Consider the following 13,624-nt stretch of genomic DNA (forward strand, 5'->3'; position numbering starts at 1 on the left):
AAATCCCTCTCTCGGGAACAAAATGCGTCAGTTTGACAGTGACGCTTAACCAATAACAGAGACACAGAGAATAAATGAATACATCTTTGGGAAAATTGCAAACATGTTTTTCTGCTTTGGACAATTATTTTGTATATTAACAAATTGACTTTAATCTCAATTTAAAAAAGTGCCTCTAGACAAATCTGGGTAGTGTCTCCACAAACCACCCAAACAGAACATGGTGCTGAGTAGAGAGAGTATCTGAGTGAGTGTCAGACAGTGCTTATAAGGCAGCTGCAACGGCACGCAGAAACCATTCCAACATCTAAAGAACAAACATCCCCAGGCTGACTTTAAGAAGTAGACGAAAAATCTAGTAGGATGCCTTGGGGCGACTCGGGCGGCCCTCTCTCCTCGTCCCCCTAAACCCTTGATGAGCTATACATGAGTGCAATGTAATTTAACCAGATGCTTTTGAGCCAGAGCCTTCACATTGACACTTCCAAAACCAACTCCCACTTCAACCTCAACTGGTGACGTCCCCTCGCAAACAGCAGAAGGTCGGGGAGCAAAGTGAGCTGTATCAGAGACAAACATGGGACGGGGGGGACGAGCTTCCCGGAGCCGACCCAGATAACATCCGTAAAGCTGTCCACAGGGCCATGACGAAGCCCACCAACCCCCGGTCCTGAGGGGACAGACTAAGAGACAGGCTGATTGAAGACAGAGATGGGCTGATTGAAGACACAGAGACTGACTGATTGAAGTGACAAGCCAACCCTAGAAGCTATCGCCTAGGTGCATGTGGCCAGGGTCTGATTAAAATCGATATGTGCTTTGTAATGGAGGGAGAACAGACACAACACAGGGACAGAGAAAGAGGTAAAGACAGAGAGAGAGGGAGACAGAGCGAGAGACAGAGAGAGAAAGTGAGAGAGAGAGAGAGAGAAAGACAGAGAGACAGAGAGCGAGAGAGAGAGAAGGTCTAAGCAACGGAAAGAAAAACACAGACAAAAAGGAGACATAGAAGAAGAAAAAGGGGGAGAGCATTGAGGGTGGGTGAGGGAGAGCAGGGTGGGTGAGGGAGAGCAGGGTGGGTGAGGGAGAGCAGGGTGGGTGAGGGAGAGCAGGGTGGGTGAGGGAGAGCAGGGTGGGTGAGGGAGAGCAGGGTGGGTGAGGGAGAGCAGGGTGGGTGAGGGAGAGCAGGGTGGGTGAGGGAGAGCAGGGTGGGTGAGGGAGAGGAGGGTGGGTGAGGGAGAGCAGGGTGGGTGAGGGAGAGCAGGGTGGGTGAGGGAGAGCAGGGTGGGTGAGGGAGAGCAGGGTGGGTGAGGGAGAGGAGGGGGGGTGAGGGAGAGCAGGGGGGGTGAGGGGGAGCAGGGTGGGTGAGGGAGAGCAGGGTGGGTGAGGGAGAGCAGGGTGGGTGAGGGAGAGCAGGGTGGGTGAGGGAGAGCAGGGTGGGTGAGGGAGAGCAGGGTGGGTGAGGGAGAGGAGGGGGGGTGAGGGAGAGCAGGGGGTGAGGGGGAGCAGGGTGGGTGAGGGAGAGCAGGGTGGGGAGGGAGAGCAGGGTGGGTGAGGGAGAGCAGGGTGGGTGAGGGAGAGCAGGGTGGGTGAGGGAGAGCAGGGTGGGTGAGGGAGAGGAGGGTGGGTGAGGGAGAGCAGGGTGGGTGAGGGAGAGCAGGGTGGGTGAGGGAGAGCAGGGTGGGTGAGGGAGAGCAGGGGGGTGAGGGAGAGCAGGGGGTGAGGGGGAACAGGGTGGGTGATGGAGAGCAGGGTGGGTGAGGGAGAGCAGTGTGGGTGAGGGAGAGCAGGGTGGGTGAGAGCAGGGTGGGTGAGGGAGAGCAGGGGGTGAGGGAGAGCAGGGTGGGTGAGGGAGAGCAGGGTGGGTAATGGAGAGCAGGGTGGGTGAGGGAGAACAGGGTGGGTGATGGAGAGCAGGGTGGGTGATGTAGAGCAGGGTGGGTGAGGGAGAGCAGGGGGTGAGGGAGAGCAGGGTGGTGAGGGAGAGCAGGGGGTGAGGGAGAGCAGGGTGGGTGAGGGAGAGCAGGGGGTGAGGGAGAGCAGGGTGGGTGAGGGAGAGCAGGGGGTGAGGGAGAGCAGGGTGGGTGAGGGAGAGCAGGGTGGGTGAGGAAGAGCAGGGTGGGTGAGGAAGAGCAGGGTGGGTGAGGGAGAGCAGGGGGTGAGGGAGAGCAGGGTGGTGAGGGAGAGCAGGGGGTGAGGGAGAGCAGGGTGGGTGAGGGAGAGCAGGGTGGGTGAGGGAGAGCAGGGGGTGAGGGAGAGTAGGGTGGGTGAGGGAGAGCAGGGGTGAGGGAGAGCAGGGTGGGTAATGGAAAGCAGGGTGGGTGAGGGAGAGCAGGGTGGGTGAGGGAGAGCAGGGTGGGTGAGGGAGAGCAGGGTGGGTGATCGAGAGCAGGGTGGTGAGGGAGAGCAGGGTGGGTGAGGGAGAGCAGGGTGGGTGAGGGAGAGCAGGGGGTGAGGGAGAGCAGGGTGGTGATGGAGAGCAGGGTGGGTGAGGGAGAGCAGGGTGGGTGAGGGAGAGCAGGGGGTGAGGGAGAGCAGGGTGGGTGATCGAGAGCAGGGTGGGTGAGGGAGAGCAGGGTGGGTGAGGGAGAACAGGGTGGGTGAGGGAGAGCAGGGTGGGTGAGGGAGAACAGGGTAGGTGAGGGAGAGCAGGGGGGTGAGGGAGAGCAGGGTCGGTGAGGGAGAACAGGGTGGGTGAGGGAGAGCAGGGGGTGAGGGAGAGCAGGGTGGGTGATGGAGAGCAGGGTGGGTGAGGGAGAGCAGGGTGGGTGAGGGAGAACAGGGTGGGTAAGGGAGAGCAGGGTGGGTGAGGGAGAACAAATGGGTGTCTGTGGAGACTCGTCCCCTTGCTGTTTCAACATTTAACTGGGGACACTGTGAAGTCCATGGAGAACAAGAGCACCTCCTCCCAGCTGCCCACTGCACTGAGGCTAGGTAACACGGTCACCACCGATAAATCCATGATTATCGAAAACTTCAATAAGCATTTCTCAACGGCTGGCCATGCCTTCCGCCTGGCTACTCCAACCTCGGCCAACAGCTCTGCCCCCGGCAGCTCCTCGCCCAAGCCTCTCCAGGTTCTCCTTTACCCAAATCCAGATAGCAGATGTTCTGAAAGAGCTGCAAAACCTGGACCCGTACAAATCAGCTGGGCTTGACAATCTGGACCCCCTATTTCTGAAACTTTCCGCCGCCATTGTCGCAACCCCTATTACCAGCCTGTTCAACCTCTCTTTCATATCGTCTGAGATCCCCAAGGATTGAAAGCTGCCGCAGTCATCCCCCTCTTCAAAGGGGAGACACCCTGGACCCAAACTGTTACAGACCTATATCCATCCTGCCCTGCCTATCTAAGGTCTTCGAAAGCCAAGTCAACAAACAGGTCACTGACCATCTCGAATCCCACCGTACCTTCTCCGCTGTGCAATCTGGTTTCCGAGCCGGTCACGGGTGCACCTCAGCAACACTCAAGGTACTAAACGATATCATAACCGCCATCGATAAAAGACAGTACTGTGCAGCCGTCTTCATTGACCTTGCCAAGGCTTTCGACTCTGTCAATCACCATATTCTTATCGGCAGACTCAGTAGCCTCGGTTTTCGGATGACTGCCTTGCCTGGTTCACCAATAACTTTGCAGACAGAGTTCAGTGTGTCAAATCGGAGGGCATGCTGTCCGGTCCTCTGGCAGTCTCTATGGGGGTGCCACAGGGTTCAATTCTCGGGCCGACTCTTTTCTCTGTATATATCAATGATGTTGCTCTTGCTGCGGGCGATTCCCTGATCCACCTCTACGCAGACGACACCATTCTATATACTTTCGGCCCGTCATTGGACACTGTGCTATCTAACCTCCAAACAAGCTTCAATGCCATACAACACTCCTTCCGTGGCCTCCAACTGCTCTTAAACGCTAGTAAAACCAAATGCATGCTTTTCAACCGATCGCTGCCTGCACCCGCATGCCCGACTAGCATCACCACCCTGGATGGTTCCGACCTTGAATATGTGGACATCTATAAGTACCTAGGTGTCTGGCTAGACTGCAAACTCTCCTTCCAGACTCATATCAAACATCTCCAATCGAAAATCAAATCAAGAGTCGGCTTTCTATTCCGCAACAAAGCCTCCTTCACTCACGCCGCCAAGCTTACCCTAGTAAAACTGACTATCCTTCCGATCCTCGACTTCGGCGATGTCATCTACAAAATGGCTTCCAACACTCTACTCAGCAAACTGGATGCAGTCTATCACAGTGCCATCCGTTTTGTCACTAAAGCACCTTATACCACCCACCACTGCGACCTGTATGCTCTGGTCGGCTGGCCCTCGTTACATATTCGTCGCCAGACCCACTGGCTCCAGGTCATCTACAAGTCCATGCTAGGTAAAGCTCCGCCTTATCTCAGTTCACTGGTCACGATGGCAACACCCATCCTTAGCACGCGCTCCAGCAGGTGTATCTCACTGATCATCCCTAAAGCCAACACCTCATTTGGCCGCCTTTCGTTCCAGTACTCTGCTGCCTGTGACTGGAACGAATTGCAAAAATCGCTGAAGTTGGAGACTTTTATCTCCCTCACCAACTTCAAACATCAGCTATCTGAGCAGCTAACCGATCGCTGCAGCTGTACATAGTCTATTGGTAAATAGCCCACCCATTTTCACCTACCTCATCCCCATACTGTTTTTTATTTATTTACTTGCTCTTTTGCACACCAATATCTCTACCTGTACATGACCATCTGATCATTTATCACTCCAGTGTTAATCTGCAAAATTGTAATTATTCGCCTACCTCCTCATGCCTTTTGCACACATTGTATATAGACTCCCCCTTTGTTTTCTACTGTGTTATTGACTTGTTAATTGTTTATTCCATGTGTAACTCTGTGTTGTCTGCTCACACTGCTATGCTTTATCTTGGCCAGGTCGCAGTTGCAAATGAGAACTTGTTCTCAACTGGCCTACCTGGTTAAATAAAGGTGAAATAAAAAAAAAAAAAAAAAGATTGAAACCGGAGCCATAGTGTCTCTCTATCAAATAGCCATCCTCCTGCTGGATCTCGGTCCATCTCCTCACACTCGAGGCATTTGGGTTCAATCAAAAAATCTACTTGGGCACGGTTGTCTTGGTCTCTGCTGAAATTAAATGGATGTGGGCCTTGCCCCATCAAAAGCCAGTCTATACACATAAACAAGTGCATAACAATATGTGGGTAAACAGTAGCAGTCAACAGAAATATAGAGATTCCAGATGTGCATGCGTCAGATCCCTTATGCTGATAAATTAGAGAAAAATGTACTGCTTTTGGTATGAATCAATGCACCATGCTAATGTTTGTGTTTGCTGTTCTCGGTCGAGCTACGATTATATCAACATTGGGAAAGTAATTAAAAAGTGCCAAAGAAGGGCCTAATTCATCTAATTTAATCTCCTTAGTTGCAGCCATTGGATGTAGTTCTTTATCACACACACACACACACACACACACACACACACACACACACACACACACACATTTTGTAGTTTGGGGATATGTGTGTGTGTGTGTGTGTGTGTGTGTGTGTGTGTGTGTGTGTGTGATAAAGAACTACATCCAATGGCTGCAACTAAGGAGATTAAAGTTGGAGTTAGAGGCCAGCTGTTGGCTGATTGAGGTGACAAGCTAACCCTAGAAGTTATCCTCTTGGTGCATGTGGCCAGGGTCTGATTCAAATCAATATATGGCCTATAATGGAGCCCATCACATATCATTACATGGAAAATTACAGAAATGTGAACCCTTAAACTGCTTCCAGTCAACCCGAATCGTGTTCACAGCTGAAACAGGGGCGGACAAGAACCAGAAATGGGCATTTCCAACACACCGATTGTGTTTTCCTATTGGCCTACTTTATAAGCCAAGTTAGATGGGCCCAATGGGCTGAAAATGTACCAGCCAATCTGGCATTTGCACGAAATGCCAGATGGCCAGTCCGACCCTGACCTGAAAAACTCAGGGAGTGAATCATTTCCATTGGCTATTAATTGTTCTGTGTGTCACCCCCGATTTGTGATGGATGAGGTTGATAATCATCTTCCAAGCATATCATTTTGTGTTTCTGTTTCATGTAATGAACAGTACTCGGTGGATCGTTGATGTTATGTTTGAGATCTGAATTATTGAAATAGTGATAACCGGGAGTGTTCTTGTTTTCTTGGTTCTAGCTGTGCTTGTGTCAGGGAGCAAGCTATGGGAGGTACCCACAGCCCCCTTAGGATTTTCCTCCAACCATACAACCAGCCTGGAATGGGAGCCACAGTGTCAGTATCGCCACTTGCAGGATGGCGTCAGAATCACAGCCGACATTCCCCCAAAACTGGAGGGCAACTGGGTGTCAACCAGGCAAGTTCTCTGCATTGTTCAAAGAAATGCTCTGAATATTCACTTTTTTCTCAAATATCAGGTTCAGACAATGTGAGGGAGAGGCCGATAAGCCAGTATGCTGCCTTGCAGGCTGTCTGTAAGGTGCCTTACATATGGCCTACAAGGCAGCATCCTGATTTATCAGCCTCTGAGGCTGCTATTGAATCTGATCAGCCTGTCAGGAATGGAGCTCATTCTCTCTGTACATTTAAATATTATCCATAAAACATTTTAAGTGTCCCTTACAATTATACACATACCAGTTATGCAAGCTAACAACAAGCATTGATAACAAGCTAGCTAGCTACAGTAGTCAGCTAGCTAACAACACTACCTAGCTAACCTGCTAGCTCACAAGACTAGCCAAGTTAGCTGCGTTGTTCCTTGCATGCGATTGGCTGTGGTTTTGGGGGCAGCACAGAGCCTGTGACACAGGGCGCCCTAACAAATTAATGGATAATGCATGCTACTTTTGATTATCGTTTGATAACGAGAAAATTATTTTGTGATCTCGACATAATGAGGGAACAATTTTTTTATTCATATGTCCTCTCTGGACTTCCGTATAGACTACAAATTGCAAGAACACATCACTCTGCAGACAGATGTTATTAACAGAAGGTGTAATTAGGCATATTAAATACAAAACAATTGTTTCAAGTGAGAATTAGGCAGGTCTGATGCTGAAAAAGGAAGGAAATTCTTTCCTACTTCACCCATATTTTCTCTTCTTTTTGCAAAAAAAGTCATGTGTAGTTCCAGTAGTTATCTACACCACTACATGGTAAAACAGTGTGTAGTTCCAGTAGTTATCTACACCACTACATGGTAAAACATTAGTGTGTAGTTCCAGTAGTTAACTACACCACTACATGGTAAAACAGTGTGTAGTTCCAGTAGTTATCTACACCACTACATGGTAAAACATTAGTGTGTAGTTCCAGTAGTTAACTACACCACTACATGGTAAAACATTAGTGTGTAGTTCCAGTAGTTATCTACACCACTACATGGTAAAACAGTGTGTAGTTCCAGTAGTTAACTACACCACTACATGGTAAAACATTAGTGTGTAGTTCCAGTAGTTATCTACACCACTACATGGTAAAACAGTAGTGTGTAGTTCCAGTAGTTAACTACACCACTACATGGTAAAACAGTAGTGTGTAGTTCCAGTAGTTAGCTACACCACTACATGGTAAAACATTAGTGTGTAGTTCCAGTAGTTAACTACACCACTACATGGTAAAACATTAGTGTGTAGTTCCAGTAGTTAACTACACCACTACATGGTAAAACAGTGTGTAGTTCCAGTAGTTATCTACACCACTACATGGTAAAACATTAGTGTGTAGTTCCAGTAGTTAACTACACCACTACATGGTAAAACAGTGTGTAGTTCCAGTAGTTATCTACACCACTACATGGTAAAACAGTGTGTAGTTCCAGTAGTTAACTACACCACTACATGGTAAAACAGTGTGTAGTTCCAGTAGTTAACTACACCGCTACATGGTAAAACAGTGTGTAGTTCCAGTAGTTAACTACACCGCTACATGGTAAAACATTAGTGTGTAGTTCCAGTAGTTAACTACACCAGTAGTTAACTACACCACTACATGGTAAAACATTAGTGTGTAGTTCCAGTAGTTAACTACACCACTACATGGTAAAACAGCAGAGTGTAGTTCCAGTAGTTAACTACACCACTACATGGTAAAACATTAGTGTGTAGTTCCAGTAGTTAACTACACCACTACATGGTAAAACATTAGTGTGTAGTTCCAGTAGTTAACTACACCACTACATGGTAAAACATTAGTGTGTAGTTCCAGTAGTTAACTACACCACTACATGGTAAAACATTAGTGTGTAGTTCCAGTAGTTAACTACACCACTACATGGTAAAACAGTAGTGTGTAGTTCCAGTAGTTAACTACACCACTACATGGTAAAACAGTAGTGTGTAGTTACAGTAGTTATCTACACCACTACATGGTAAAACAGTAGTGTGTAGTTCCAGTAGTTATCTAAACCTCTACATGGTAAAACAGTCACTAACTACTGAAAACACTATCTAGAGTTGAATTTAGTTCAAGTACCACCAAGCTACTGCAAAATTTTAAATGACTAGTTGAACTACATGTAGTTCACTACTCCCCAACACTGGCTTCAAGTCATGTAACATGTCCTGGTTAACCAAATGTAATGATAAATAGGGGCGCTCTTCTATAGGCCTTCTTTGGATTTGTGAAGGTGCTGCTCGGTCTTGGTGTCCTCCCAGGTGATTCAGACACCATTGTTTGCGCAACAATTCCATATAGTGAATTGATATATCAATCATGTATCCATCCATCTATCATTTTAGTAATTCATTCATCCATCTATCTTTTTAGTCATTCATTCATCCATCATTTTGGTAATTCATTCATCCACCATTTTAGCAATGAATTAATCCATGCATCCATCCATCATTTTAGTAATTCATTCATCCATCCACCCAGCCATCATTTTATTCACCCATACAGTACATCCATCGTTTCATTCAATAATTTTATTTCAATCTCTTCATCCTGTGTAGATGTGAAGTTCGGCCTGGTCCTGAGTTTCTGACCCGGTCCTACACCTTCTACCCGAGCCACCTGTTCAAGGCACTGCAGCACTATTACACTGACAGTGGGTGCGAGGAGCCCACCTACTCTCTGGTGGTACGGGGCAAGCTCCGTCTACGCCAGGCGTCCTGGATCACCCGGGGTGCCACCGAGACAGAACACCACCTTCACAAAGTGGGCATCGTCATCCACAGCCAAGGCGCCATGCACAGGCCGGCCGCCCGTCTACCCTCTGTGTGTGTGGGCCTCACCCTGGGCGGCATGGTGCCCGGGCACCTGTATGAGCTGTATAACGCCCAGGCAGGAAGGGCCTGTCTGGGTGCTCTGGGGTTCTCAATGATGGAACTGGGCTTGGTGAGAGTTGAGACCCAGCATAAGCCCCATGGAGGTCTGGTTCAGGAGCTCTTCTTTGGGGACGTGCACACGGACTGGACAAAGAGGACGTACTATCGACCAACGGGTTACCAGCAACCATTGCAGAATGCTATGGTGAAAATATGAACACTCCATTAAGATACTGTACAGTTAGGGGAGGGGGTGGTAGGGTTAGGGAATAATAATAAAGGAAAATATATTTATATATACTGTTTACAAAAAATATGTATGGGGAATTGGAAATGATGCAGACAATTACATTGATGGAATCTACAATCTATCTGTAATATTAAAGCTGATCACCCCCTACATGTACAGTCGTGGCCAAACGTTTTGAGAATGACACAAATATTAATTTTCAAAGTCTGCTGCCTCAGTTTGTATGGTGGAAATTAGCATATACCCCAGAATGTTATGAAGAGTGATCAGATGAATTGCAATTCATTGCAAAGTCCCTCTTTGCCATGCAAATGAACTGAGTCCCCAAAATACAATTCCACTGAATTTCAGCCCTGCCACAAAAGGACCAGCTGACATCATGTCAGTGATTCTCTCGTTAACACAGGTGTGAGTGTTGACGAGGACAAGGCTGGAGATCACACTGTCATGCTGATTGAGTTCGAATAACAGACTGAAAGCTTCAAAAGGAGGGTGGTGCTTGGAATCATTGTTCTTCCTCTGTCAATCATGGTTAACTGCAAGGAAACACGTGCCGTCATTATTGCTTTTCACAAAAAGCACTTCACAGGCAAGGGTATTGGTGCCCGTAAGATTGCACCTAAATCAACCATTTATTGGATCATCAAGAACTTCAAGGAGAGCAGTTCAATTGTTGTGAAGAAGGCTTCAAGAAAGTCCAGCAAGCACCAGGACCATCTCCTAAAGTTGATTCAGCTGCGGGATCGGGGCGCCAACAGTACAGAGCTTGCTCAGGAATGGCAGCAGGCAGGTGTGTGTGCATCTGCACACACAGTGAGGAGAAGACTTTTGGAGGATGGCCTGGTGTCAAGAAGGGCAGCAAAGAAGCTACTTCTCTCCAGGAAAAACATCAGGGACAGACTGATATTCTGCAAAAGGTACAGGGATTGGACTGCTGAGGACTGGGGTAAAGTCATTTTCTCTGATGAACCCCCTTTCCGATTGTTTGGAGCATCCGGAAAAAAGCATGGACGGAGAAGACATGGTGAGCGCTACCATCAGTCCTGTGTCATGCCAACAGTAAAGCATCCTGAGACCATTCATGTGTGGGGTTGCTTCTCAGGGCTCACTCACAATTTTGCCGAAGAACACAGCCATGAATAAAGAATGGTACCAACACATCCTCCGAGAGCAACTTCTTCCAACCATCCGGGAACAGTTTGGTGACGAACAATGCCTTTTCCAGCATGATGGAGTACCTTGCCATAAGGCCAAAGTGATAACTAAGTGGCTCGGGGAACAAAACATCGATATTTTGGGTCCATGGCCAGGAAACTCCCCAGACCTTAATCTCATTGAGAATTTATGGTCAATCCTCAAGAGGCGGGTGGACAAACAAAAACCCACAAATTCTGACAAACTCCAAGCATTGATTATGCAAGAATGGGCTGCCATCAGTCAGGATGTGGCCCAGAAGTTAATAGACAGCATGCCAGAGCGGATTGCAGAGGTCTTGAAAAAGAAGGGTGAACACTGCAAATATTGACTCTTTGCATCAACTTCATGTAATTGTCAATAAAAGCCTTTGACACTTGTAATTATACTTCAGTATTCCATGTTAACATCTGACAAAAATGTCTAAAGACACTGAAGCAGCAAACTTTGTGAAAATTAATATTTGTGTCATTCTCAAAATTTTTGGCCATGACTGTAGATCAAGGCAGGGATTTTAATTAAACGGTGTCTCAGGACATTATAAAGGAATGTAGTCATTCTCTCCATCCATTATTCATCTGATGCTGAATGCCTTCCATGGTGATAAACTAACTAACTCAAGCATAAAACTGTGTCCCAATATCCAAACGAGCATACTATTTAGTATGTCTGGTCAATACATGGCTTCGTATTAAGTAGCGTGCCATTTTGGATGACAGTTATATTGTATAATCCTAACCATTACTATTCCATATCTATTTCCACCAGCACCACATCCACCCCTGCCCGGCGTGCGCCCTGGTCTTCCGGGCCTCAGAACAACGCCCCCCGGTGTTGCCCCATGTCCCTGCGTTGGCCCGTCCATCTCTGCACGGCCGCTGGGTGAGCCAACGCTGTGAAGCCCGGCCTGCCGTCCTCTTCCTCACCCGAGACTTCACCTTCCGCCCAGATGAGCACTCCTGGGAAGGCTTCTACCACCACTACTCGGACCCCTCCTGCAGCCAGCCGACCTTCACCCTGCAGGCCTCGGGCCACTATGCTCAGGGAGACCCCTCGGCCAAAGTGGCGGGAGGCACCGAGTTTGTCTTCAAGGTGACCCGGGTCAGTGTCACCATCCTTGAGGGGGCCACGGCCAGGGTGCTCAACGAGACCCGGCCAGGAAGCTGCGGGAAGGTGGGGGGCTGGGAGGTGGGGGTGGAGCAAGACGTGACCGCCACGGATGGGTGTACCGTCTTGGGAATCAAGCTGCCACACAAGGAGTACGAGCTGTTCAAGACGGAGATGGACTATCGACGGCGCCCTCTGCTGTTCATAGGGGAGAGGCCGACGGATGGCTCCAGCCCCGACCGTCCCCAGAAGAGGCCCACATCTTACCAGGCCCCCATGGTGCATTGTGGCGAGGAGGACACCCCCACGTCGTATCACCACACCAACCAGCTCAAGCTAGCAGCTAGTGGAGCCAAGAACCTACCATGGCAACCAAGCTTTGTCCTAGTGCTGGTCTCTTTACTGCTGCTTTGGTACGATGGAGGAACTGTTCACAGTGTATGAGGAAGAACCATGTTCTCCTCCTCAATATCAAGATAACGGCAGACCAAATAAAAGATGGCTTTTCAGGAGAGAATGATTTGTAAAGGATGGTACTCTATGTTCAGCAACCTGAATAAGTCAATCATACGACAATGACATCAGCAGTGTTGATGCCCTTGACATTGTGTAAAAGGAAACTGACGAACATTCAACAAGTGTCAACAACTGTCATTTGAATGGTATTCCAGGGAACAATACGTACAAGAAAACTGTATATACACTGACTGTGTATACAAGTTGCATATCTATCATATTATATACAGTACGTGTATCACTTTGTTTTCTTTTAAACCAGAGATGCCTTTTGGCAAATGCTTAAGGCCCATAAGAGCTCCTTTCTCTAAAGATTTATTTTCCCTTCAAATGACATAAGGCAGTATATTTTCGAACAAAACAAAGGACAATACTGACCAATAAATTCAATGCACAAGCAACCGACATTCAAATGGACTTCAGATTGTGTAAATCAGGAACTGGATACCAAAGAGGAAACGCAAATGTGTGTCACATCAACAGGTCCTAATCTAATGTGTTCATTTTCGATTGGAGGAAACCCCCAGCTGACAAGTGCACTAATTGGACACTAGTTTACAATGCTATCCTACAAACCATACTTAATGTCATTGTTAAATTAATTGTTATATTAAAAGGGAAGATATGCTGCAATTATTGCATTGTCTGTGTGTTTTTATATGTTATGTACAGTCTGTCCTGCTTCTTTCTCATCTTTTGTATATCTTCACAAAATCTATCATCTTGATTTACTAACCAGCTGCTTGAGAAATCATTTCTATCATTATTCTATCATTGGCTGTAAAATTAATAACGATTTTGACATGAATAATAATGAATCATAAGAATATTTAAGAACTGAGTGTGAAATACTCATCCTTAAGGCAAAATAGTCACTTCAGAACTAAGGTAAATGCTGGATCCTTCAATCTAACAGGCTTTCCAAACAATGGTCCAAGTTTGAAAGCCAAGATGCTGGATATGAGTGCTGCAATGTGAGAACTAACTGGCATATGGCTCACACATGAAGCATTGCTATCCAGCTCCAATTTTTGGAGCATAACTCCCTGAGTAAAACACAGAGTAATATCTGGTTGGATGCATGTTATAGCCAGCCTGTAACACAATGTACCCTACTCAGCAAAATTACAATTATTGCGATTTTGAAATATTGTAGATCATTTTTTAGCTAGACGATAATTTGTAATAGACAGGAAACTTGGGTAACATGATAATAACTGCCATGAATTAACAATAAATCATGTATAAACAA

General features: G+C 47.3%; 1 protein-coding gene across 1 annotated transcript in view; it reads left to right on the forward strand.

The window, feature by feature from the left end:
- LOC112255049 (protein APCDD1-like) overlaps window positions 1-13,624 on the forward strand; it is a 32,611-nt gene extending 18,987 nt beyond the window's left edge. Inside the window, exons 2-4 of the mRNA XM_024428102.2 lie at window positions 6,211-6,388; window positions 8,991-9,510; window positions 11,518-13,624. Coding sequence (XP_024283870.1) covers window positions 6,211-6,388; window positions 8,991-9,510; window positions 11,518-12,300 — 1,481 coding nt within the window. The 3' untranslated portion in view covers window positions 12,301-13,624. The remainder of the gene's footprint in view (window positions 1-6,210; window positions 6,389-8,990; window positions 9,511-11,517) is intronic.

This window comes from Oncorhynchus tshawytscha, linkage group LG07 (genome assembly GCF_018296145.1).
Source record: "Oncorhynchus tshawytscha isolate Ot180627B linkage group LG07, Otsh_v2.0, whole genome shotgun sequence".
Classification (NCBI taxonomy): Eukaryota; Metazoa; Chordata; class Actinopteri; order Salmoniformes; family Salmonidae; genus Oncorhynchus; species Oncorhynchus tshawytscha.